Consider the following 26233-nt stretch of genomic DNA (forward strand, 5'->3'; position numbering starts at 1 on the left):
AGACACACACACACACACACACACACACACACACACACACGGGGAGGATTGATGGGAATTACCTAGGGCTTCCTTGCCCCCTCCAAAGCAGACTACGTAGTAGAATCATTCCAGATGACCATTGGGGAAACAGCCTATGGAGCGCATATCATTTATAGCCCGTTGACCATGCGCCTTTTCTCCCGCTCAAAACAGTCCAGCCGTGTGGTTGGATTCTTCTTGCTCCAAGGGTCCGGCCTCTCCCGTTTGCGCGTTGGATTCCCACTGAGACCCAGTGGCATTCGGCGTGTATCTTGTAGCATGGAGCGCTCAAAGTCGATGAACATCACGCAGCGGTTGCGTTCGTTCCAGGTCATATTTCCTGGATGGGATCGCCATGATCATCCCTAAGCTATGGAGTTTTTCCAGTGAGGTCTCGACTTGTTGATCATCTGGCAGCAATCGTCCCGTAAAGGGGGGATAGGATAAACTCAATGGTCATAAGTGAAGACAAAAAAGTAACCATCTGCGAAGTCTGAATTAATTGTTTTGTGTATGTATTTCTGATTCTCTGAGTTGTAATCCCGATCCCGACTCTTAGCATGCTGACGCATCCCCCCAATAGTAACGCACAGCGAACACGAAACAACGCGTTACCAGAACAACGGTGGTATGGCGGTGCTTGCAAGCAGAACGGATGAATAAGAAAGAAGATCTTGACTCTGGTATATTCCAATGGAAAAGTAAATAAAAAGAAATGCGTGGCCGTCTAACAAACGTATGGACAAGAGACAAGGGTTTCCCTAAAACGCCGGTGCCGTGGTATAGCGATGTAGTTCCAATCAACTGTAATCCTGAATCAAGACCCCAGCTCTAACAAACCTGCACGCAATGCGGGAGGAAAATAGGGGAGAAGGGGAGGGATAATGGAAGACAAAAAGAAACTAAATGAAACTGAGATTGAAATTGAGATAAAATAGGAAAAGGGAAGGATTTAAGTAAGGGAAAGAGAGAAAAGATTGACGAAGGTTGGTGGAGAATGAAAGAGAATCCAAAGTCAAGCCTAGCTTGGCTCTGCGTAGGCCTGCCTTTAGTGCTAATGAGAGGCTAGAAAGACTGAATTCGTGATAAGACACACGACCATGACCAGGACACCGTAGATCACAAGACCCAGACTCAGCTTGCGCAATAGTGCTCTGCGCCATTGACGAGTGCCGCGGCGAAGGATACCACTCTCCGTCAGCGGACGGGTTTGCGAGGTCTCGATGTCCTCATCGTCATCGTTGCCGTCAGACATGATCGCATCGCCCGCCTCGTCGTCTTCCTTCATCAAGCGTTGATGGTGCGGCGAGTCAGGAGAAGAGATCTTGTAGTAGAAAAGACCTGGAAGGATAAAACTGATGCTGGTGCTGCCGGTGCTGCCGACATAAGCAAGCACAGCTTCGAGCGACGACACGGTCATGGCAACGATGTAGCTCAACACGAGAATGGTGGTGGTGATGATGGAGAATCGGAGGTCACTCATTGGCTCAGGGGCACGGTTGCCTCTCGACCCCAAAAGTGGGTGCCGGTGGGGCGAGCTGTCACTGGAGCCCGCGGGCTTGGGTCTCCAGCGCAGTACTGCATCGACAGACGCCCGACACGGGTGGCATTGGAGCGGATAGGAAAACATGACAAGCATGACAATGGCGGCACGGCCGATCGTAGCATAGAGGCCTGGCGGGTACATGCCAACGATGTTCCCAGCAACGTTGTTTCCGAACGAAAGGTAACCGGTGATAGCCACAAGAATATAAGTTGCAGCGGCGCTACCGATGCTAGAGAAGACGACTCCGGTGGTCCGGAAATGGCTGTTGTTGCTGATCTCGTTCAGAATCGAGAACATCTGTTGCACTGGTCAGCAATGCTCTAATGAAAGCATCACGCTTGAAGGCATCATACATTTTGATGGCATGTAAATGCAAAGACAATGACGGGAAGGCTGCTGAGCGTGGGAACAGGGCCTGCCCAGTGTATCACGCGAATAGGACCCCGATCAGTGGTTGTGTCTCCGATCACAAAATGGTAGACAACCAATACAACCAAATATGCCATGGAGACGAGTGCTGCAATACTCGTATATTTGAGCGAGTCCAAGCGTCGGAGGTAGGAGAGGGGGATGACAATCAACCTGAAAAAGTAGGACACATTAGGATAGTCCCAGTATTAATCCCCATGGGGAGACGTACATGAAGGCTGTTACCCAAAAATGACGGTCCACAAGGAAGTCGTAATCCGGAGAACCCCCCACGAAACCCTGAACCACCCCCGGCATCAGATCTCCGATAATGATAAGATAGCTGACTCCGACTCCAAAGCATTTGATCGCGATCGCGGCATCGAAGATAACGGCCGCATTGGGGTATGTGAGCTGCGACAAGGCGAAGAACGAGGCGGTTCCGCGCTCCAGGTATCGTGCGCATTGAGACTGAAGATATAGACCGAATCCTGCTGCCATTCCCGACCATAAAATGACGAAGACACCGAGTACGATTCCCATGTGCGAGATCGCAAGTGGCATGGCTAGGACACCGGCGCCAATGACTACCGGAGTTTTATCCCGTCAGAAAAAAAGCCAATATGGAGAATCCATTGGTTGCGGATTGTTTCCAACTCACTAGTGTTGACCAGGTTGATCACGCAACTAATCCAACTGGCGTCGCCATGGTGTCCGGCGCTTCGTTTCCCTCTCCCGCCACGCCTGCAACAATCAACCGTCAGCGATAAGAAGCGTCGGAGAAAAAAACAAGGGCGGAGAAAAAGGGAGTATTTACCTTCGAGACATACTTCTGGGTGAAACCACCCCAATAGAAGCCTCATCGTCCATCATTTTGGCGGCACAAGTTGAGGTTCTGTGAGAAAGTGAATGATTGATAAGAGGTGGCCACACGACAGGAGAATTCCGGGGTGGGTCAACCCGGCATACTATGAGGTTCAAGGCCACTCGGACTTTGCGACAGCAGGCAGGAGAGAGGAAGAGAGAGGGAATGAGGGGAGGACAAGAGAGGCGAGGTGGTATTCTTGAAATAAAACACGAGTTACAGAGTAAGGGAGAAAGAAGAGGGAGGGGGTGGGAAAATAGAGAGAGGGAGAGGAGCGAGGGGAGTAACGAGTCAAGAGGAGCGGAGATAAGTTGGAGGGAGAGAGATTGGCTTGTGGTCGGTCATGGTCACGGTTCCTTCGTATCTTTCCCAATTTAGATTCCTTAGTCAGACACCTTCCCTTGCCGCTCTTCTCCGCCTTTTTCCCTTCCCTTCCCTTCCCTTCCCCTCTTTTTATCTCAAATGGGTTAAGAAATGCGATGGACATACACGTTACAATAGATCCACTTGATACGCTTTTTTTTTTCATCATTCTTCGTTGGCAGCACAATCTCACTATGACTGCTTCCCTACAGCAATGAAAACTACAGCTTCGGCTTTCCCCAACCCTGCTGCGACAGCAAATCATATACCTCATCCTCCAGTTTATTGGCGTCCGACACCGTATTTCCGGGCCGCTGACCGGGGCCGGGATCATTAAAGGCACTAACCGAACGCACGGTCTTGGAGACCTCCAGAATCGTTCCCCCACTAACCATAAACTGAGGACCCTGACCTGTCTGATCCCCAATGATCTCGCCAACATGATCTTGCTGGATCAGCGCCAGCATGACCTGAGCCACTTCCTCGGGGGTCACCCACTCATCGGCTTTGGCGTCGACTATCTTGATCTTTTCGGGGTGGTCCGTCCAGAGCGGCGTCTTGATCACCCCGGGAGCCACCGCCGTGACGCGGATCCCGCATTTCTGGTCGAGCTTGGCCAGGGACCGGACCAGGCCATTGATCGCATGTTTGGTGGCTACGTAGATTGGGGTCGCCAGAGCAGGATTCTGCCCGGCAATGCTGGAAATGTGAACGATGTGCTTGCGGCGTTGGTTGCTGCTGGTGCTGCTCTTGCGGAGGAAGTGCGCGATGGCTAGTTGCGTCGTGCGGATGGGATGGGTCAAGTTGATATCGAGCAAGGCGTACCGGCCCCCATCTCGTGGATCTCGACTCTCTGGCGTTCCCGGGGGTCGCCAGAAGTTGGTCCAATGCTGCATGCGAGACAGGCCATAAGCTAAACACCCCTTGCTTCTTCGGGGGTTTTACGGGGTGCACATACAGGCTCGTAGATCCCTGCGCCGGGGCAGACGATGCCCACGTCCCCGAATTCCTTCTCTGCTACTTCAAACATATGCTCCAGTTGCTTCCAGTCGGTCACGTCGGTCTTCTGGAAGACAGCACGGGCCCCATTGGAGGAGGCCGCGTACTGATTCACCAGCGACTGTGCTTCGGGGCGCAGCCCTAGGTCGGCAATGAGAACATTGCACCCATTCTCAAGTAGAAGTTTGGCAAACGAGAGGTTAATGCCTACATTGGATAAATTAGTGACATGCCTTCATTCGCGTAGCAGCCGCCTGGAAACAGTGAAGGAGCGTTGACGCACCGGAGCCTGCTCCCGTGACGATGGCAGAGCGTCCTTTCACAGAGAAGGACATAGTGTATGGAAGTTGGGGATAGAAGCGACAGAAATGGGCGCTATTATTGCCGTGCCACATGGACTTATGTCTTCTTTATACCTCGTTCGGGCAGTATCAGTCCGAAGGATCGGGGTGTTGTTACCCGCATTCGACATTGTGAACCGAGGGAAGGAGATACGATGAAGCTGGCCTGGACCCGGACAAAGACCGATGAGGGGAAATCGACTGGCTCTGGTGGTCTGCAAGAGTGAGTATCGTGTTCATGGTGCGTTGTGTTAAGGGGAAGAGCGTGGTCGGTATAGCCTTCGTGAGGATACGCAAGACCCGTCCCATGAGCAACGATAACCGGGAAGAAAACAAAAAAGAGAGATCACATCTATGAAGCCAAGGATTCATAGCATGTAGGATAATGACGAAGGCGGAGGGCGAAGAAGGACAAAAAGAAATATAGAAGCCCCCGGCGAGGCTCGAACTCGCAACTTCCAGATTAGAAGTCTGGCACGCTACCATTGCGTCACGGGGGCTGCTGTTATGAAAGGGCCAACTTTATTGGCATTCTGTGCTTACACTAAACTTGGGTGATCATTTGGGATATCTCACCGTAGATTATCCATCCTGATAGGATGGCAATTAGGTTTTTCAAATCCGAGAGTTAATTTGAGGATTTTAGAGGGCAGGTCTTACAAGGGCTTCTAGGCAAACTCATATACGAGTTAATTTGTTACTTTCCACGATGCAAAAAAAGACTCATTACTGTTAGTATCATCCGCATATATGAACAACCAAAAACAGAGCCCCCGGCGAGGCTCGAACTCGCAACTTCAAGCTTAGAAGGCTTGCACGCTACCGATTGCGTCACGGGGGCAGTTGGTGATCCCAGCCCTCGATTTCTGCATTTATGAGGCGTTACCAAGTGAGTGAGGACAGCTCTATACACACGCACCTTACGACGCACTCACTAGCCGATTTTGTACACTACTGTACAACAGAGCATAGCAGCATATACACCCAATTTCTGCAGTAGCACTCACTTCTCCTTATCATCGTTCCCTTTGCCCATTCATAGATTGTAGGTGGATTAGATATGGTGACACAATGCCCTCGAGTTCAAAGTTGGAAGAGTTCATCGTGGTCACACCGAAGATTATGCCACAATGCGTGGGAACTCGAGCCATTCCAAATTTGTATGTTTTTATCGTCCGTAATCTGGGGAATACTATTGCGGACAGATGGAGCACAGTCGGAGGAAGTCCACTACTATCGCTGCATGGCATCGAGGTGCAGTGCCCGTTGGTCGAGTCCTGCAACTCAGCCACTATACCTGCTCATTTCTCCTACGCATCGACCGTACAGACAGCTGCTACCACCAACCCTCGTCATCTCCCATTCGGAAGCAAAGCAATGGACTAGCCGAACATAATGCATCCAGTCGGCAGTTTTACGAGTCTTCTCGCATCGAAATGCCTGGATCAGTGGACACCTAGTGACGCAGTGATACCCCATCTTCACTCGCGGGGCGTCGGCAACTTACTCAAAGAAGTAACCGGCCCGCTTGCTGGTTTGGGCTTCCCGACAATTGCCCATGGGGTATAAGATACTCCGCAGTGGCCATGGGGGCTACCCCGATTCCCAGAGGTCTAGCTACACAGCTACTAGTCAAAATGACATTATCGAAATCATTAGCCAGGGCAACCGCCCGCGCCGCATCGACATCGACCTCAGCGTCGCCGATGACCAAGGCCGCGGGCGACATCTCCAGTGTGTTCCCCAGCTTGCGGCCCGACTACAAACCAGAGCCGTTGCCCTCGCGATTCCGCGATCTAAAACTCCAATACTTCGAGAAGAACGAAGAAGCATTGAAGCAAAGCTGGAAGCGACTTCTCTCCAGTCTCGAGGAAGAAGTTCACAAGATCAAGTCGAAGGGCAGCGAGGTACGTTCTATACATGCTCCAACATATCCCCCTTGTGGAGAACAACAGACAATACTAACGCGTGGATCCAGATTATCCCTTCCGTTAGATACACCGATGTCGTCAACGGCACCGTCCCCGAGTCTACTCTCGCCGAGATCCGGCACCGTGGCTCCGTAGTCATCCGGGAGGTCGTCCCGCGCTCGCAAGCCCTAACCTGGAAAACGCAGATCCAAGAGTACATCGCGGCCAACCAAGAGCGCGTGAAAGCCTTCCCCGCCGACTCACCGGCGGTGTACGAGCTGTACTGGACGCCGTCGCAAGCGGCGGCGCGCAGCGACGCCCACCTGCTCACGACGCAGCGCTTCCTCCAGCAACTGTGGCACTCGTCGGACGCGAGCACGCGCATCTCGACCCGCAATCCGCTCACCTACGCGGACCGGCTGCGCATCCGCCAGCCCGGCGACGCCAAGTTCACGCTGGGCCCGCACATCGACGGCGGCTCGCTCGAGCGCTGGGAGGATCCGGAGTACGCGCGCGTCTACGCGCCCATCCTGGCCGGCCGGTGGGAGGAGTACGACCCCTGGGACGCCAAGCACCGCGTCGCCGCCCGCATGGACCTCTACAACGGCGCGGGCGCCTGCTCGATGCTGCGCTTCTTCCAGGGCTGGCTCTCCATGTCGCACACCGCGCCGGGCGAGGGCTCCCTGCACGTCTGCCCCATGCTGCGCCACAGCACCGCCTACACCATCCTCCGGCCCTTCTTCGATGGCAAGACCGGCCAGCCCATGCTCGACAACGCCTTCCCCGGCTCCGTGCCGGGCGCGTGTCAGGAGTACAACCCGCTCACCCACCCGCACCTCGCCCTCGAGACCACCATGGTCTCGGTCCCGGAGGTCCAGCCGGGCGACTACGTCGCCTGGCACTGTGATTCGCTGCACTCGGTCGACAAGGAGCATCGCGGGACTGGAGACTCTAGCGTCATGTATATCCCTGCCACGCCCATGTGTGAGATGAATGTCGAGTATCTGGTCAAGCAGCGGCAGGCGGCGCTGTCATACTCCCCGCCGTGGGATTTCCCTGGAGCTGGCGGCGCGGGTGAGGCGGGCTTCAAGGGGGCTCTAGACTGGGAGACTATCAGTCCCGAGGGTCGAAGGGCGATGGGTCTGGGTGAAAGTCCTTGGGAGGTGACGGCAGATATGAGTGAGGGCGAGAAGGCGGTGGTGAGGGCTGCGAATGAGGTTTGTTTCGGGCGGACGTGATTTGGGAGGAATGTTCATCTGGATTTAGCGCTTCTTGCATAGGTTGTATCGTGAACTGTAAATAGGAACATTGATTCATTCAGGACATGTGTTGGTTGGCTTGAGTTATGCGTGGTATGACTGCATAGAAATACTATCGGGTATCTTCTTCTATCACATTTGACTGAAGCCGACGACGTTCCCTAAGGAACATCGTCCCGTGATGACCCTTGCCCTAGTTGCGGCGGGTGCACAGCTTCATCGCGCATTGCAAGACGCAGCATGACGGCTGCTGCTCTGGTCGCGATATCTACAGTTCGTTGAACAGTATCGGAGGCGTAGAGACATAGAAGCTAGGATTCACATTATACCGAACCTCGCTACAACAGGTTGTTCCAGTAAACGAACTTGTTTTTTCACATTTTCTTTTGTCTACGCACGTACAAAGTGACCTTGACCGAACGAATGCCTTGCTATAACGAAGTGAAGGGGCATTCTCTAACTATCAATTCGTTATAGCGAGATCTCCCACTATGGAGCATCCGGAGAAGAAAGCGATAGGAACTTTATTTTGGATGGCCGATAAGCATGATAAGGGAACCACCGCGGGGCTAAGCTACGTAGGTGTGGAAACCACCTACTCCGAGCCGAGCACGTAGACTGCTAGATGTACCGTACCTAAAGTAGTATGGGGAACCCTGCACAGTTCATGCGGTGAGTTGGATGCTCCAAGTCCACCAAATGGCGGTGTTGTGTATTTTGCCCATCAGCATTCATTTGTATTTGTCTCAGACAAGAGTTGCAACGGCTAAGGGGACCATGCCTATCCCTGGTTGACTTTCTTTGGTTTCTCATATCTTGAGGATAATGTGCCCAAGCTGGACTTTATTAACCTTGACAAGGGCGGAAAATATCCGGGGTGAGATTGTGTCTTCTTCTACTTAGGTCTCTTTCAAAGGATGCTTCTATCACATGAAGATCAATCGAGTATGAACGTCTGAGTAAGCATCAGGCTGACCTCCAGATGCCCTCAATTGTCAAACTAGATATCTTCTTAGGATAACGCTGAAACAAACCAGATTCAGTTTATGCGATTGCACAAGTTCATCCTACTATGTTGTATGTACTGTATTTCGCTTAAGGCGGAGCAAACATATTTGTCCAGCAGTAGGATCGGTATGTGCCAACGAAGCAGTCACCGCGATGGCATCGTGAAGCAAGCACACCACGAAAACGGATTTCCAGCACCAACCACGGGTGCATCTCAACTCTAATGTTTCAGTTTTTAGTTTTTTTTTTTTTTTTTTTTTTTTTTTTTTTTTCTTTTTCTTTTTTTTCTCGCTGTGTGTTGTAAATTTCTTAACCTTCTTCTCTTCTTCCCGGCCACCGCTCCGAAGAAAGACCATTGAGCCGTCGCCGTCTAGAATGGGGGGCTGCGCCACCGGGAATGATCTGAGGGTGGCAACTGAAAATAGACCTCGGAGCAGCATCTGCAGGACCCAACCAGGCAAGCAGAGGGGGGCGGCGACGACGGCGGCGGCGGAGAACCACCTACAGCCGTTCCGCAAATGCGCGCTACGTATCAGCTTTGAAGGAACTGATTGCTGCACCCCGGAATCATCGCTGGGATGGGGATGAACTTGACTTTTTGATAGTATCCATGGAGGGAGGGGAGGGGGGTCATGCTTTTTTCTACATGTACTATGCATGAAGGATGCGCTTAGGCCGCCCTCCTTCATAGCGCTGTATTAATTGCAGTGACTTGCAAACATGAACAACTGGGGAGATTATCAGGATGGGTCGGATATCGTGATGAGCCGCGATTCTCAGCCCTGTCGATGGTCTTGTACAGCATCCGTATATTTGTGGAATAAAATAATGAGGATACGTGCTTGCGGTGGGGTTGGCTGGTAGTCGAGTCCGAGTTTGGTGGTTTCTTTCTGTCACTTATTAATCACTAGTGATAGAATTATCTATCAGAATTCGTTGTATACATGAGTCTGAGTGATTGCGGAAGGCAAACTTCGGGATCCCGTCGAGAAGGAAGGAGGCGATAGACGGATGGATGGGCGGCGGACAATAGCAAAGAGACTCAAATAGTCAATAGCAACAGCAACAGCAAGAGCCAGAGCCAGAGCCAGCCAGAGCAAGCAAGAATCTAACATATGGAAGTGGAATCAATGGGTGGGTGGGGGGGGGGAGGGGGAACTTGGGAAGGAGAAAGTTGGCAGGGAAATGGCTGACTCAGCTACTGCCGCCCCCGCCGGCCAGCCATTGAGGGTTGTCGATTGACCACGGTCGCAGCCACAGACTCCAGTGGGTTGGCTGCTGCTGAGTCGCTGTGTCCTATCGAAACTGACCCTAAACTATATCCGGCGCTAGTGCGACCCGTTCTAAGGAACAAGAAAAAATTTTTCTTTAAATTTTTTAATAGCTGAGCGGGTGTTGGGCGGCGAAAAAAAGGCCACAAAGCGATAAATATCATACCCCCCCAAATCTGCCCTCTTCCCCTCCTTTCCCTCCTTCTCTCTCTCCCTCTCTCTCCCCCTCATCCTTCATCTCTCCCTTTTTTTCAAAAGAGGTTTTGTTCCTCTAAAAATTCTTGTGTTTTTCTCCTTTGTCTTTGTTGGACAAACAAAAATAGAGGCCGTTTTAGAGCGTGCGTTGCGTCTTTTGTGAATCAGACGCAATCTTCCGTGGGCCACCACCTCCTCTTCTCGAGATACCCTAGAACGTTTTTTCACACGTTCTCGCTTTTTATCCTTTTTTCTCTTACGATTCTTCGGAACCTTTTACGACCAAAATGCCTGCTGCTGACGCTTCTTCCCTTCCTGCTGCCACCAGCAAGGAGACTGCCCAGTCTGTGGCTGTTCTCGAGGACCTCCTCAAGAACCTCAACCTCTCCACCTCCCAGGATGAGGTCAACGCTGCCACCGACAACCTGGCTCACCTGTTCAGCGGTCCCATCCCCGAGCAGGTTCTGCCCCTGAAGTGAGTATCATCGTCATCATTGCGTGGTCTGGTTGAGTCAGACCGGAAAAATCTGCAGACGGGAGAACGAGACTAACCACCCGAACTTAGGGCTGTCGAGGCTTTCAAGAAGCAGCTCGCCAACAAGAAGGATGCCAACGCCCGTGAGCGTGCCTGCAATGCCATCCGCGCCATTGCTTCCCACTCCACCATCGCTCCTGGTGTCGAGCCCCACCTTGTCGCGATCCTCGGCGAGGTCCTCGCTACCGTCGGTGACAAGATGATCCCCGTCAAGAACGCTGCCTCCGCTGCCGCCATCGCCATCGTCAAGGGCATCAACGGCAACGCTGTCAAGGCCGTCCTCCCTCCCATCCTCAACTCCCTCCAGAACGCCCAGAAGTGGCAAGAGAAGGCCACCGCTCTCGAGTGCATTGAGGCTCTCGTCGAGTCTGCCCCCGCTCAGCTCTCTTTCCGTGTGCCTCAGCTGATCCCCGTCGTCTCCGAGGCCATGTGGGACACCAAGGCCGAGATCAAGAAGGCCGCCTACGGCACCATGGAGAAGGTTTGCGGTCTGATCGTCAACAAGGATATTGAGCGTTTCATTCCCGAGCTCATCAAGTGTATCGCCAAGCCTGAGAACGTCTCCGAGACCGTTCACTTGCTCGGTGCCACCACTTTCGTCTCCGACGTCACCGGCCCTACCCTCGCTATCATGGTCCCCCTGCTTGACCGTGGTCTTGTTGAGCGTGAGACCGCCATCAAGCGTAAGTCCGCTGTCATCGTCGACAACATGTGTAAGCTGGTCGAGGATCCCCAGATCGTCGCTCCTTTCTTGCCCAAGTTGATGCCCCGCCTCGAGAAGAACTTCGAGACCCTGGCCGATCCTGAGGCCCGTGGCAAGACCAAGCAGGCCTTGGAGACTCTTACCCGTGTTGGTGATGTCAAGGATGGCAAGATCCCCGAGATCTCCACCGCTGGTGACATCTCCACCGTCGCTGCTATCCTCAAGGACATCCTCAAGGAGAAGCACACCACCCAGGCCGAGGGCGCTGAGGCTGTCATCAACTACGTCGGTGCCGTTGCCGGTCAGCTCGTTGACGAGAAGGACGCCGAGGTCACCAGCTGGACCCAGAACGCTCAGCCCTACATTGCCGCTATCGTCGGTGAGGAGGATGCCAAGAGCGTCGTCGAGACCCTCCGCAAGAAGGCTTCTCCCCTCGCTGCTGAGGCTGATGCCGTCCTCTCCGATGAGGAGGAGGGTGAGGATCTGTGCAACTGCACTTTCTCCCTGGCCTACGGTGCCAAGATCCTGCTCAACCAGACCAACCTCCGCCTCAAGCGTGGTCAGCGTTACGGTCTCCTCGGTCCCAACGGTACCGGTAAGACCACTCTCATGCGCGCTATCAACAACGAGCAGCTCGAGGGTTTCCCCAAGAAGTCTGAGGTCAAGACCGTCTACGTCGAGCACGACTTGGACGCTGCCGATACTGAGCAGACTGTCATTGGCTGGACCATGAAGAAGCTCCGCGAGGTCGGTCTTGAGATCCCTCAGTCCGATGTCGAGGCCAAGCTTCTGGAGTTCGGTTTCCTCAAGGAGCAGCTCGAGGGCCCCATCACCTCCCTCTCCGGTGGTTGGAAGATGAAGCTGGCTCTTGCCCGTGCCGTCTTCGAGGACCCCGATATCCTTCTGCTGGACGAGCCTACCAACCACTTGGACGTCAAGAACGTCGCCTGGTTGGAGAACTACCTCTGCACCTCCCCCTGCACGTCCATCATCGTCTCCCACGACAGCAAGTTCTTGGATAACGTCATCCAGCACGTCGTCCACTACGAGCGCTTCAAGCTTAAGCGTTACCGTGGTAACCTGAGCGAGTTCGTCAAGCGTGTCCCTGCTGCTCGCTCCTACTACGAGCTCGGTGCCTCCGAGATCGAGTTCAAGTTCCCCGAGCCCGGTTTCCTTGAGGGTGTCAAGACCAAGGCCAAGGCCATCATCCGTGTCAACAACATGACCTTCCAGTACCCCAACACCCCCAAGCCCCAGATCACCGACATCACCTTCCAGGTCTCCCTGGGCTCTCGTATTGCCGTCATCGGTCCCAACGGTGCCGGTAAATCCACCCTGGTCAACGTCCTGACCGGTGAGTTGATCCCCACCTCCGGTGACGTCTACCAGCACGAGAACATCCGTATCGCCTACATCAAGCAGCACGCTTTCGCCCACATCGATAACCACCTCGACAAGACTCCCTCCGAGTACATCCAGTGGCGTTTCCAGACCGGTGAGGACCGTGAGACCATGGACCGTGCCAACAAGATCGTCACCGAGGAGGACGAGAAGGCCATGGACAAGATCTACAAGATCGAGGGTACCTTCCGTCGTGTCATTGGTATCCACGCCCGTAGAAAGTTCAAGAACAGCTACGAGTACGAGTGTTCGTTCGCCCTGGGTGACAACATCGGCATGAAGTCCGAGCGCTGGACCCCCATGATGTCCACCGACAACGCCTGGATTCCCCGTTCCGAGATCATGCAGTCCCACGCCAAGATGGTCGCCGAGGTCGATCAGAAGGAGGCCCTCGCCAGCGGTCAGTTCCGTCCCCTGGTCCGCAAGGAGATTGAGCAGCACTGCGAGAACTTCGGTCTCGACGCCGAGCTTGTCTCTCACTCCCGCATGCGCGGTCTGTCCGGTGGTCAGCGTGTCAAGGTCGTCCTGGCCGCCTGCTCGTGGCAGCGTCCCCACGTCATCGTCCTGGACGAGCCCACCAACTACCTGGACCGTGACTCCCTCGGTGCCCTGTCCAAGGCCATCAAGACCTTCGAGGGTGGTGTTATCATCATCACTCACTCCCGTGAGTTCACTGAGAACCTGACCGAGGAAGTCTGGGCCGTCGTCGACGGTAAGATGACTCCCTCCGGCCACAACTGGGTTCAGGGTCAGGGTTCCGGTCCTCGTCTGGAGGACAAGAACGCCGGCGACACTGAGATCGTCGATGCCATGGGCAACAAGGTATGCTTTCCTCCCCCTTTTCCCCGCTTCCCGCTTCCGGCTTTCCGCCGCCGCCCCCCCCTCCCCCCTTGGATATATCCGATATCTTGATGACCCCTGATGCTAACTTTGATTTCAGACTGTCGTTGAGAAGAAGAAGAAGCTCACTTCTAGCGAACTCCGAAAGAAGAGAAAGGAGAGAATAGCTCGTAAGAAGCGGGGTGAGGATGTTTCTGACGATGAGGACTTTTAAATGCGTTTAAAAGGTCAAAAAGGTGTTGATTACGAGGTTACATAGCTTTTTTGCTTATGCTTTAATGTTCATAGAAGTCACGGTCATACGAATTCAAAACCTGGTTTAATGGCTTAAACACTACCTTCCCGCTTGATTTTCTGCTTGTATTAGGTTCAGAATAGTGTCTACGTGGTCGAAATGTCGACGGGATGTGGATTCTGATATCACGTGATGTGAGGTTATCCCGACATCGAGGTAGGGCAGCTGAAGGCGGTCAGGCCCGCCTTCAGCATTCTGGCCCCCTCCCTTAAATCTAGTAGATGTTGGACCTCAAGCGCATCATCTCTTTGCTCTCAATCATCCTAAGCTTGGTGTCTAAGGTTCTGTTTTCAGACTACTGAGTAAGGTCGACTTAATCGACACCGTTAACCAGCCTCGGAAGGTTGAGTTCGAGCCTCGGCTCGAACTGATATTTCGGTATAATATATCCTGACAGGTCCGCTGATCGCAGACTTACCCAGCATCGATCGAGCCAAGTACCATCTGCTTTTGACCCTTCGAACGCATATAAAAGTCCTCATCGTCAGAAACCTCTTCACCCCGCTTCTTACGTGCAACTTTCTCGTTTCTCCCCAGTGTTGAGAACCCGAGCTTCGACTTTGAGTCCACAATCCATCAACGACGGCAAACGGTCCATGCTGAGGGAGACTGCCTGCCGCTAATCCAAGACTCCTGCTGCTACGTGCAACATCGCTATCAAGCCCAAGCAACATTGGACTTATTTCAGCGGATTATGTTTCTATCGCTATGATCAAGAATCCTGGATATGTGCAGTCTCCCGCTGGGTTTATGCATGCCATCGGAACAGATCCATCCCACAACTCTAAAATCCGATTTTTATCCTGCTGCAGCTTAGTCAAGGCATATCATCTTGGCTGGAAAGCCGTACTATAGATATGGGAATCCGAATAATCTATGATATGCCTCCCCTCTGCTTGCTCGGTAAAAATGTTACTTCTAAGCTCCAGGATATATTCGTGGTAATTGATGTATCACCCCGTCCGACAACCACTATACTCATTGCATGAAATACTCATCATCGGATTATGCCATCTTAGACGGCCACTGCTGTTACCTACCTATCACAAGGGCTGAGCATACGCCCCTTCATGGGAAACTGGGATCTAGCATGCGGCTAGGGACAGCTTCTTATTCAAAGAGACCAAAAGTTAGGATATGCCTTGATGCATTACTACCAAGCGGACATCCTCATGAGCCTACCGGCTACTCAATCTACAATGTCTATTTCATCAGGACTGATACCCTCTGGAGTCAATTGCGGACAAAGAGCCAGTCATTCAATCCGCCACCATGCGTAGCACATTCAATGACGCAAGGTATTCCAGGGCTGCTGCCTGCAAAGACTACCTACTTCAATCATTCAATAACCATGTTTCTCGGCAGGCTTCATTCAATCTTGATTAGATTTTTGGCTTCACTAACCACAATGGCCTTGTTGATGGCTATTGACTCTGTTCTCCTCCTTCGTCTTCCTGTTCCTATCCACTCCCACTCCCACTCCCACACACGTACCAAACATCCCTTTCTTCCAGTTCCAGTCTTTCGCTCTCTCTAATTCTTCCTCTTTTTCTACCATATGCTCTTTTGGTAAGCTATCTCTGCCAAAGAAGAAAAGCGCTGGCGATCACATATCTGTAAGTCAAGATCCACCTGAAACTGGCTATCCTGTTACTCAGACGTAGTGAGAATGGCGAGATTCGACGAGCAAAGTGTCTCTGACTAACGACTCGACCACAGAAACATCACCCTAGAATGCCGATCCAAGACGTGTCATGCTACCAAAAAGGCACGTCCAAGTCTTATGACTGAGTTATCATTTTCTGTGGCCATATCGATGACTGCATCAAAGCAGTCTATAGATCCTCAACTCAAGGGAATCTTACGAATCGATGGCAGCTTCCAGTGCGGAACCATCGTGAGCAGGATTAGGCGAAAAGCTTCAATGCGGATGCAGTATATCAGCATTGCTGATGTATCCATCTGTGGATAACAGCATCATTGTCCAACATCGTTACCAAAACATCAATATAACCGCATCATCATCATCATCACACCATCATTCGAAATGCCAGCACTTCCTTTCCACATCGATTTCAGCCGTTCGACACCCAGCTCAGCCGCTATTCCGAGTGGAAGCAAAGACACAGAAGTGAAAATCAATACCGTTTCTATGCCATTATATTACAGATAGGGCACTATATGTGCCCCTAGTCCTCTATCCAGAGCAAACCGCAAGCCCATTATTATTTGGATTTTGAACCCTCAATTCGATGCTCAACTTTGTTCGTTGGAAGCCCTTTGCTTTTTTTTCTTGCCGGTGTTACCTTCACCAAATGTAGCTCGCTCTTGCGCATGTTGTGAAATATCGGCGAATCAGAAGACCATCTTCTCGCGCATACGGTTATCACACCGAGAGCATATTGCTCACTATGAATAGTCTGTTTTTACAGGCTTTCATTGATTGTGCAGGTGGAGCCCCTGGTCTGGGGTCAGGATGCCCCAGATGATATTCTCGAAGAGCCAGGCGTATCAAGAAACGCCGCCTGATCCCGGGCCAGGAGCTGCGGATGCAGGAGCTAAAGGAGGCGGCCGCCCAGACCCGAGGTGCCTAGAAGCTCCTTCGGGAGCAAGTTGATCGTGCCGTCTCTGGCCGCAGAAGAGCGCGTCGAGGTCGCCAAAAAGGCGGCCGGAGAGGGGCGCGACAGCCTCAAGAAACTTTACGAGGGTATCCGTAGCATTCGTAAGGAGGCGGAGGAAGCGGGTCAGCCCCTCCTGTAGTAGTTAGTTTTTTTTTTTTCAACTTTTTTCTTTTAGAAAAACATCCAACCCAAGGAAGCGGCACAGGCTATGACAGAGCACTTGGAATTGATGATGGGAGTGGCTCGCACGGCCGACAAAACCAGTGAGATATTTGAGAATTTGCGGTCCATATACCGATGTCCCAACTCCTTGGCTATATGGACAAGTACTTTATCCCAATAGTCTCACCTTCGGTGACAATCTAATGTCAGCCTAGGATTGGTGAATCTATGAAGAACAGCAGGAGGGAAATGCTGGTTGTTTTGATGCCATTACAGATGGCAATCAGTTCGATTTATCGTCCTCAACAGTTGGGGCTTTCTTATGCAAGTAGGTTTCGTACTTTCTCACCAAGAAGACATGCTTGCTGTTTCTGTTTCGTAATTATAGGCTGTCACAGTAACAATGTATCAACTTCGAGTGCTGAAATGATGTATACTAACCCGGGGCGATATTCTTCCGCTCCGGCATTGCGTACTAGTCGGAAACCACTTCTCTTCTCCACCTTCACTTCAAGAAGGTATCACCTTTGATAGTGATGACTCGACTGACCTGAATGTGACGTAAATAAAACATTGAGCTAGGATGGGCAGAAGCTCCTGGCGTGCTTAAAGCTGTCGGACGTGTCTGGCAAGAAAGGTCAAGGTGAGCCTACACTGCTCCACTTCTCGGCTGTTACCCCGGATTCTAACCAAAGGCCCACTCCGGTCCAGTGTGACAAAACCCGACCCAAATGTACTCGGTGCCAATCTTCGAAGTCGACTTGTGGAGGATACTCACGAATGTAAGGGTTATCCTGCTTGTCACACAATGCCTGCTAATAATGGGAGTAATGCCATGCAGCAGCAGCAGCAGCAGCGCTACGATAGGTCACAGAACACATACTACACACCCTGCACATTCTGCACATCCTTCCTTCGAGTGCGGTCAGCAACCATTGGTCGTTTACCAGGATCTGATACAACTGATCGCTCACTTCCTCGACGACTACCTCCCACCAAAGACCCCAGATGCAGTCACTTATCAATCGCCCGTCAACTGGGCCGAGACCTTTTCTTCTTTCTTGGAGGCCCAGTTGCCCATAGTCCACAGGTCGCTAGCTGCTTGAACCCTAAATCATGTCGCCAACAGCCGCCATGACTATACCCTCAGCCAACGGAGTAAGGAGCAGTACGAGCTTGCGGTGCAGCAGATATGCGCCGTCAACGAGGTAGCCCACTGACCTCATCCGCAGTGGCGTGATCTTGGCCCTATACGAGCCGTACACTTACCCGCCAGCGCAGAACAGTGGTGCATGGCAGGTACATGTGCAAGCAGCCTGCCATATCGTACGGCAGCTGGAAGCACCCACCACAGTGCTCAGCAAGCAGGACGTGCGACGGCTCCGTACCGTCGATGTATATCTCTGCCTTTCGTCGTATGGTATTGGACCCTGCTGATGACTGCATTGCTTAGTTCCTCCGCATCTGCATCAATGGACACATTACGCCAGCCCCAAGTCTTGATTCGCTTACGGTGGCTCATCAGACGTCTGCGATCAGCTTTTGGATATACTGTTTCAGATTATACAAACGTTATCGGCTGTGCGACGGAAAACACTATCGGGGGGGATCGACCGGTACTCTGCTGACCGTCTTATGCGAAGTGCATTGTTCCACGAGGGGCAAATGCTCCATTGGTACCAAGGGTTGGAGTCTATGAATGAAAGCCCCCCGTATGTGAGCCGAGCATCGGTCGTGTCGGCAAGAGCTCCTGCCTCTGGAGATATATTGGCGTTCTCAAGATTTTCGGTCATACCGCTTGTGCTGCTGTATTGGCTTGGTATGGTAGCCGTCTATGCATTCCTAGCCGAGATACTCCAGACGCTCAAGCGACCCGGGCAGTTTGAAGCGTCGACCACCTTGCCACAGCGGCTGAAGAAGGCTGAGAATCTGTGCCACTACTTTACTACTCGTATCAACCAGTGCCACGCCGGATGTGCGGGCCTGGGGCTGGGGACTGCTATTCTGGCCGCAGCAGCCTCTTTAGCTGCACGGCAGATATGCTCAGTCCGGCAAGATCGATCAAACATGACAATGGCAAATAACGGACTTGCTTGATCGGCACATTGAGATCAAATTTACAGCTCAAAGGTCGAACTTCTCCCCGACCAGTTCCTCCGTGAGAACCCACAGCTTCTCCGCGTTGTCTCGACTTAAAGCATACGCAGCAGCCTGGTCACTAGCAATTTGGCTATTGACCAGGTACGACCCCGTTGCTCTCTGTTAAATGTCAGTACCAGCCCATACCTAATGGGAAGAAACTCACCAGCAATACTCGGCTCAAACCCGGCCACAATCAACGTCGTGGCTGCCTGGCTCAAGGATCTCCAATTCAACTTGGGATCATCAACGACCCTTCCATCCTCAGTCTTCCATCCTGTCAACGTCCGTCAGTCCATTACGCCGGACCAAGAAGACGAATGCTTATTTACCAGCCTTCACCAATTCCTCCAACACCAAATGCCTCACGATGCCCGACAGGACCCTCCCAGGGTAGAGACTAAACGAGATGACCCGACGATCTCCGATTTTCTCCGCCAAAGCCACGGAAAACAGCATATTCGCCGTCTTACTCTGCCCATGAGCCTGCCACTTGTCGTAAACGCTTCCATCCTAACCATCCAGCATTAGCATCCACACTCCCCGAACAGAAATAAGGGGAAAGAAGGAAGACGACAGTACCTCAAACCCGACGTCCCCAAACCTCACCCCCCCCCCCTCTTATGCCCCGCACTACTCACATTGACCACCCTCACCACCTCCCCAACCTTCCCCCTGTTACCGGTCCGCTCCAGCATCCCCCGAATTAGCAGATCCGTGAGCAGGAAATGCCCCACATGATTCGTCCCGAACAGCAACTCCACCCCTTCCTCCGTCGTGGCATACGGACAAGCCATCACCCCCGCATTATTGATGATGACACCCACGCCACTAGTGTCTGCCAGGACCTCCGCAGCCGCGCGACGCACACTCTCCTGGCTCGCAAGATCCAGGACCACAGGTCTGACCCGAAGGGCGGGTGCCCTCTCGGCGACGCTTGCGGTGATCGTCTCCAATGTGGCGGGATTCCTGCCAGCCAGGATAAGGGGGGAGGGATGGTGCGTGGCCGGCAGCGAGGCGAGATCGAGGGCTGTCGCGCCGCCGATGGAGGTGGGCGTGGGCCCGGTTATGAGGACTGCATGTGGTGCATTCCGTTAGTCCAGCATGAACTCAGCACAAGGTAAGAAGCAAGCGAAACCGAAGGGCAAAGAAATGAAGAAAGAGCAAGGTGAAGAGAATGGGCAAGTCTAGGTGAACCAAACCCACCATTTTCCCCGCGGATATGCTCTGCAAGCGCAGCGCAGGCCTCTTCGGCGGTGGTTTGGGATGTATACGGTGTCTTTGGTATCGTGGTGAGCTTGGTATTCTATGAATGGAGTTTGAGGTTGGGTGGTTTGGTGGATGCTGCCGTGGCGAGATGAGGACGTGGTTAATTGTGGTTTGGTTAGGGGATTTATGCGGTTTATATGGTCCCTACTCAAAGAGCAAGCGAGATCTATACCGTGGACTTGACTCACGGTGATAATGCAGATAGTCAGTCGGATTTAAGCACGGGTGTTGATGACCAGCCAATCTGCAGCCAATCGGGGTGGGTCTAAGACCGAGTTTTACTGGGCTGAGTGCCCCGGTACCGGTGCCAGGTGCCAGGCTAGGCCATTGTTCCTATCCATTGTTCCTATATACCCTACCTACCTGCGTAACGTAGCGCTACGCTGGTTCATTCCCACCGGGAATCTGGTCTGGCTAACTTCCCATTTTGGCAATCTCCGCAGGCCTTTCTCACGTGCTTCGATGAGAACTTATCAAGGGTAATAATACTCTTTTTATTCAAGAAACTGCTCGCTCCATCCCAAGGTCGCCAAAACTGTTTGTTACATGATTCGCAGGGGTTATTCAGGTCTACACTTGACCCAGAGCGACGTCTACACCCACTACTCTTCCGATATACAGAACCAGCTACGTATACATCCATCGTCCATCCAATAAAGAGACATCGGCCATGGGATTTCCACTGATATAATTGTATACTTTACTATACTTTCGTTCATTCAACTCATAATCATCAATTCACACCCCGATAACTCAAGCCAACCCCATATCCTTATAGAAGGCATCAGTCTTGGGGGCGCGGCCCAGGAAGTCGGTCAAGATGGACATCTCGTCCTGACTGCCGCCCTTCTCGAGGACCTTGAAGCGGTAGCGACGGCCGGCTTCGGGATTCATGGGGTTCTCCTTGAAGACGGTGTAGAACATGTCGGTGGAGTAGACTTGCGAGCTGGATTGGGGTTAGCATGAGTTACCCTTGACAGAACGGGACGCGCGCTTACCTCAGATACCCATAGTATCCGGCATCATAGCCGCCGATCAAATGACCGAACGTGGCCTCGCCGTGGCCCCATTCCTCGCCGAGCCCCAGACTCTCGGGCCCCTCGATCTGGGTGATCTCGTGGCGCAGGCGGTTGTAGGTGGCGGAGATGGGCAGCTGCTTGATGTGCTCGTGGCTCTCGGGCTGGTGGACGGTCATGTCGAAGATGCCGAAGTGCAGCTGGCGCAGGTTGAAGAGGGCGTCGTTGACGTGCTTGGTGCGGATGAGGTTGGCGATGATCTCGTCCGGGATGTTCTCGGCGGGCGGGGTCTTGCCCGCGGCCTGCTCCTTCCACGCGGCCAGGTATTCAGGCGACAGGGTCGAGTAGTGCCGGCTCAGGGATTTCAGCTGCGAGGGCGTCCAGCACCAGTTCTCCAGCATCTGGCTGGGGGCCTCGACGAAGTCGCGCACGGTGCTCGTGCCGTGGAAGCGCGAGTAGATGGTTTTGGACACGAGGTCGTGGATGCCGTGGCCCAGCTCGTGGAAGAGCGTCACGACCTCGTCGTGCTTCAGCAGACTCGGCTTCTTCGGGGTGGGCTTGGTGAAGTTGCACACCAGCGCGGTCGCCGGGTAGCGGCGGTTGCCGTCGGCGTCGATGAAGCCCTGGCAGATTGGTTAGTGTAGGTTATTTTGATGACGCAGAAGGACAGAAATACCGGCTGGAGGTTGAAGTTGGCGGCGTGGCCGTACTTTCCGGTCCGGGGGAACAGGTCCAGGTAGAGGTAGCCCACGAACCCGCTGCCCTCGGATTCGTCGTTCCACACACTAAAGATCTGGACATCCTCGTGCCAGACAATGTCGCTGCCCTTGCCCGAGGGAGCCACCTTCTCGCGGTCCTCGCCCGTGATCTCCACGAACACAAGACCGAAAAGCTCCTCGAAGATCTTGAGCATGCCCTCGATGGTGGTCTGCAGGGGGAAGTACTCCGCAATGAGCTGCTGGTCGAGCGAGTACTCCTGCTCCAGCAGGAGACGGTCGTAGAAGCGGTTATCCCACAGGTAGTAGTGGCCGTCGAACTCCTCGCCCCGGGACTCGACGTCCTTCTTCTTCAGCTCCAGCAGGGTCTTGAGCTCCTTCTGCCCCCCGGCCGTCAAGCGGGAGCGCAGGTCGCCGAGGAAATCGTTCACAGTCTTGGGCGTCTTGGCCATCTTGTCCTCGATGCGGAAGGCGGCGTGGTTGGGGTATCCGAGCAGCCGGGCCGCCTCGTCCCGCAGGATGATGGCCTCCTGGAAGAGGGGCACGTTCTGGTTGCACTTGTTCTCGTTCTCGATGGTGACCTGCTTGCGGGTTTCCGCGTTCTTGGCGTACTTCATGGTGGGGAAGAGGTCCGGGTACTTGAAGGTCAGCCACAGCTTGCCCTCGTGCTCGCCCTCGCCCTTCTTCAAGCCCGACAGAACATCCTCGGGGACCCCGTCCAGCTGCTCCGGGGTGAACCAGATGCCCCCGCTCTCCTCGTTGAGGTTCTTCTGGAACTCGATGCTGATCTGACTGAGCCGCTTCTTGATCTCCTTGAAGCGGTCCCGCTGCGGGCCGGCCGGCAGGCCCAGGCCGTTGCGGATGTAGTTCTTGTGCTCCTTCTCCAGCAGCCGGCGGGACTCCGGGTCGAGCGACTCGTCCTTCTTCAGCACGGCGTCGACGAGCGTGAACACGTCCTCGCGCATGACGGCCTCGATGAAGAACTCGTCCATCAGCGCTTCGGCCTTAGACGAGGCGTCCCGCAGCTCCTGCTCGGTCGACACCGCCTGGTAGAAGCTGAGGATGTGGGATTCCAGCGCCATGGCGTTCTCATCGTGGGCCAGGCGCTTCACGACAGCGTCGAAGGTGGCCGACTCGGGCTTGACGGTGGCGACGACATCGTCCTGGATCTTGCGGGAGCTGGCAATAAGCCGATTGGCGTCGTCGAGGATGGACTGGGCGGTGGCCGTGAAGACGGGAGGAGCCTGAGGAGGTCGGCGGAGGTGCTCGGGGGCCATGCTGGCGGTGGTGAGAGATTTGCGGAGATTCGTCAACCCTGGGTTAAGAGTGGTGGGCAGCAGTCGAGAGCCACGGAGATGGCCCAGGACTGAAGTGAGTCGAAAGGTGGGGGAGGAAATGCGAAGCGGAGGAGCCACGGTGACGAGGAAAACGCCCAGGAGAAGGACGAGGAGGGCGGGTAGATAAAAGGTGCGGCGGAATTGAGGGGTAGCAATGGTGGAAGGATGGCGAATGGGCAGGTTGAGCTGAGAGGGGGAGAGGGGGAGAGGGAGCGGGGAACAATACGTGGCTATGCAGTTGTGATGCACGACAATGAGAGTTGAGGGTGTGGGTGAGGGAGGCAAGCTGTTGTTGCCAGTTGAACCTCGAGCTCAACTCAGTTAGCGGAGGTTGGTCAGTTCAGGTCAGGTGGATCCCACTGCAGTGACCGCACCACAACAAAAACCCACACAACCTCTCTTTCTTTCTCCACAGTCTGTCAGTCAGTCTATAACCCACACTCAGTACCCTTCAAGTTTCACCAAGTCTCACCATTCCACAATTCCACTAATCCTCACTGCTATGCCTGCTGATCTACTGCACAACCAAGCTGACAAACAGCCATCGATCATCCTGCATGCACCCACTAATAACATTGTGCGGGGTTGGCAACCCAGTGAACCCTGACCCTACGAACAAGCCAAGCCTACAAGAACCAGACTTTGATGTGGATATCTTCATTGCTCTATTCTTAACAAGCATTGTGGAGTTTCGATCATATCATGTCGCTTTTCAAATGCGCAAGCCACTCATCAAACTAGACACGCTCTGTCTGCGGGGGTTTAAAAAAAAGAAAAGGAAAACAAGTCAAGGCTAACTCCGGAAACTCCCAACACTCGGAATATCATCAAACGCCCTGTGTGCTAAATTATAAAAACAGGAGACATCGCCAGAGGCGGAAACAGGACGCAAATTGTACATTCATGATAAGAAGTAGTCATGAACGAGTCTCTTATGCCGCATCGGCGGTGGGGATAGGCTCGGGGATCTTGGTCACCTGCTCACCAGCGCGAATGACCCGCTGGCCGGAGCCATCGCGGACATACTCGACGCCCTCCTTCTGAGCACGCTTCCAGATCTCAACCTCGCATCCACCACGGATGACACCAACCCGCATGGTAGAGAGCAGGTTGTGGGCGGCGTTGGAGTGGTAGTAGATACCACCGTTGAACATGGCAGTGGCGTCCTTGCCAAGACCGGAGTTGATCATAGCCTTGCCACCGGGGTGGTCCTTGATGAAGTCGGTCACGTCGTGAACAACACCGGCGATGGCGACGAGGCCACGGCCATTCTTGGCCTGCTCAACATAGTCATCCCACTCCATAACGGGAAGCTGGTCGAGGGGAGTACCCCAGTCGAGTCTGGCGCGCTTCTGGTCGATCTTCTTCTGGAGCTGCTGAACACGGCCCTTCTCGATTTCGTTGGCGCGGAACTGCTTGAGGTCGTAGGCGAGTCCAAGCTGCTTCCAGATCCAGATGCTCCACTTGGTGGGGTCGTACTGGTGCCACTCGATAGCGTTGCGGTAGTCGGAGGGGAACTCGTGGTGGAAGTTGTGGTAGCCCTCACCCAGAGTGACCAAAGCAGTGATGACGTGGTCACGAGGAGAGTTGCGGTCGTCGAAGGGCTGGTCACCGAGCCAGTGGGCAAGCGAGTTGACACAGAAAGTGGCCTGCTGGACGAAGAAGATACGCAGAATACCGGCGTAAACAAAGCCGCCCATCCAGTCACCCCAGCCGAGACCGGCAACGAGCATTGGAACAGCCAAGCCCATGCCGAAAACGACCTTGAGGTAGTTGCGGTGCTGCCAGACGACGACGGGGTCTTCGTTCAGGTCGGAGATATCGGTACGGCCGATACGCTTGGGGTTCTGCTTCATCACCATCCATCCAAGGTGAGAGTAGAGCAGACCCTTGCGAACGGAATAGGGGTCCTTGTCGGTGTCGGTGTAACGGTGGTGAGCACGGTGGTCACGAGCCCACCAGCGGATGGAACCTTCAACGGCACCACCGCCGACGGCAGCGAGCCAGATACGGAGAGGAAGACGAGCGGAGTAGGAGCAGTGAGCCCACAGACGATGGTATCCTATGTCGAGCTACCGTTAGCATCTTGCTCCTGGCGAAGCAAATCGGGAGAAGTACGAACCTGCAGTGATGCCCAGACCGGTGAAGAAGTAATAGATGACGGCCCAGATGGCGGTCTTCAGCTGAAGAGGCGTCCAGAAGGCCTGGATACAGCCACCCAGGGGGATGCCGATGATGAGGAAGACGTTCAGCCAGTTAACATGCTTGTACCAGTTCTGGCGGTTGATCGCAGTGTCGGCAATGTGAACTTTCTTAGGATCCGCGGCACGAGACCGGGAAGCGTCCGCTGGCTTTGCAGACATTTTGAGTGGTGTGGTGTCACTCGTCTACCCTCTACAAGGTGAGTACGTGGAGGGTGGTGGAAAGACGAAGTGGTCGAAGCGGATGGGAGGATCCGGGGGAGGGAGATTTTAAGAAAGGGAAGAATTGAAGAAGAGACCCAAAGAATAAAAGAAGGGAAGAAAAAAAGAATGAGGCAAGGAGAGGGTGGGGAATATAATCCAATCCAGAAGGCAAGAGAGGAGTCAGCAAAGGAATGAAGGATCTTAACAAATCCCAGAGGGGAGGGGAAAAAATCGGACGGAGTTGAACTCGACCCAGGGTCCACTGGGCGGGATGATGGTTGGGGAAACGCAAGGTTGGCGGCGAAGATGGATGATGCGGCAATGAGAGAATCCGGAAAGTGATTTGATCACAGGTCAGTGGTGAGTGGTCTGACTGCTGGATGACCGGTGGCCGGGGCAAGTGAAAAGAGAAGATCCCGAGGTACTGTTTTTAAAGACGAATGCAACACATACACGGTGCTTCTAGGATGGAACGGGATATGAAAGAATCATAGACTGGTGAGTGTACTCCGTAAGTACACTCAAGTACACTCCAGAGAAGGACAGCTTCAGGTTCGGGAGGGATCTTCCACACCACTTCAGCCAGCTTCCAACAGAGTTCCAACCAT

At 53.5% G+C, this 26233-nt stretch overlaps 6 protein-coding genes and 2 non-coding genes across 8 annotated transcripts; 2 read left to right on the plus strand and 6 right to left on the minus strand.

The window, feature by feature from the left end:
- Window positions 1–1075: 1075 nt before the first annotated feature.
- On the minus strand, window positions 1076–4537 carry ASPACDRAFT_43420 (uncharacterized protein; the record flags this gene model as incomplete). Its single annotated transcript, XM_020201251.1, has 7 exons — window positions 1076–1864; window positions 1921–2149; window positions 2208–2562; window positions 2637–2719; window positions 3429–4093; window positions 4162–4409; window positions 4486–4537. 7 exons carry the CDS (start codon window positions 4535–4537, stop codon window positions 1076–1078), a joined length of 2421 nt encoding a protein of 806 aa, XP_020056128.1.
- A 434-nt stretch (window positions 4538–4971) lies between these two features.
- On the minus strand, window positions 4972–5043 carry ASPACDRAFT_t167. The gene has a single exon. It is a non-coding gene; the product is annotated as a tRNA-Arg (tRNA).
- A 268-nt stretch (window positions 5044–5311) lies between these two features.
- On the minus strand, window positions 5312–5384 carry ASPACDRAFT_t166. Its single transcript has one exon. It is a non-coding gene; the product is annotated as a tRNA-Arg (tRNA).
- An 865-nt stretch (window positions 5385–6249) lies between these two features.
- Window positions 6250–7691, plus strand: ASPACDRAFT_29111 (DUF1479 domain-containing protein; the record flags this gene model as incomplete). The annotated part of the gene is made up of 2 exons (XM_020199612.1): window positions 6250–6450; window positions 6522–7691. The coding sequence occupies 2 exons, from the start codon at window positions 6250–6252 to the stop codon at window positions 7689–7691; spliced, it is 1371 nt and encodes a 456-aa protein (XP_020056129.1).
- Window positions 7692–10211: 2520 nt separating this feature from the next.
- ASPACDRAFT_78722 (putative translation elongation factor eEF-3) lies at window positions 10212–13994 on the plus strand. The gene is made up of 3 exons (XM_020205253.1): window positions 10212–10661; window positions 10752–13647; window positions 13766–13994. The coding sequence occupies exons 1-3, from the start codon at window positions 10474–10476 to the stop codon at window positions 13877–13879; spliced, it is 3198 nt and encodes a 1065-aa protein (XP_020056130.1). The 5' UTR covers window positions 10212–10473; the 3' UTR covers window positions 13880–13994.
- A 4873-nt stretch (window positions 13995–18867) lies between these two features.
- Window positions 18868–20091, minus strand: ASPACDRAFT_43424 (uncharacterized protein; the record flags this gene model as incomplete). Its single annotated transcript, XM_020201252.1, has 5 exons — window positions 18868–18998; window positions 19049–19159; window positions 19215–19395; window positions 19524–19957; window positions 20085–20091. 5 exons carry the CDS (start codon window positions 20089–20091, stop codon window positions 18868–18870), a joined length of 864 nt encoding a protein of 287 aa, XP_020056131.1.
- Window positions 20092–20816: 725 nt separating this feature from the next.
- On the minus strand, window positions 20817–23208 carry ASPACDRAFT_78724 (M3 family metallopeptidase). The gene is made up of 3 exons (XM_020205254.1): window positions 21844–23208; window positions 21150–21790; window positions 20817–21097 (listed from the first exon to the last, which is right to left on the minus strand). The coding sequence occupies exons 1-3, from the start codon at window positions 23158–23160 to the stop codon at window positions 20905–20907; spliced, it is 2151 nt and encodes a 716-aa protein (XP_020056132.1). The 5' UTR covers window positions 23161–23208; the 3' UTR covers window positions 20817–20904.
- Window positions 23209–24152: 944 nt separating this feature from the next.
- On the minus strand, window positions 24153–25583 carry ASPACDRAFT_29238 (stearoyl-CoA 9-desaturase sdeA; the record flags this gene model as incomplete). Its single annotated transcript, XM_020199625.1, has 2 exons — window positions 24153–25282; window positions 25343–25583. 2 exons carry the CDS (start codon window positions 25581–25583, stop codon window positions 24153–24155), a joined length of 1371 nt encoding a protein of 456 aa, XP_020056133.1.
- Window positions 25584–26233: the final 650 nt, after the last annotated feature.

The sequence above is a fragment of the Aspergillus aculeatus genome, assembly GCF_001890905.1.
Source record: "Aspergillus aculeatus ATCC 16872 unplaced genomic scaffold ASPACscaffold_8, whole genome shotgun sequence".
In the NCBI taxonomy this organism is placed as follows: Eukaryota; Fungi; Ascomycota; class Eurotiomycetes; order Eurotiales; family Aspergillaceae; genus Aspergillus; species Aspergillus aculeatus.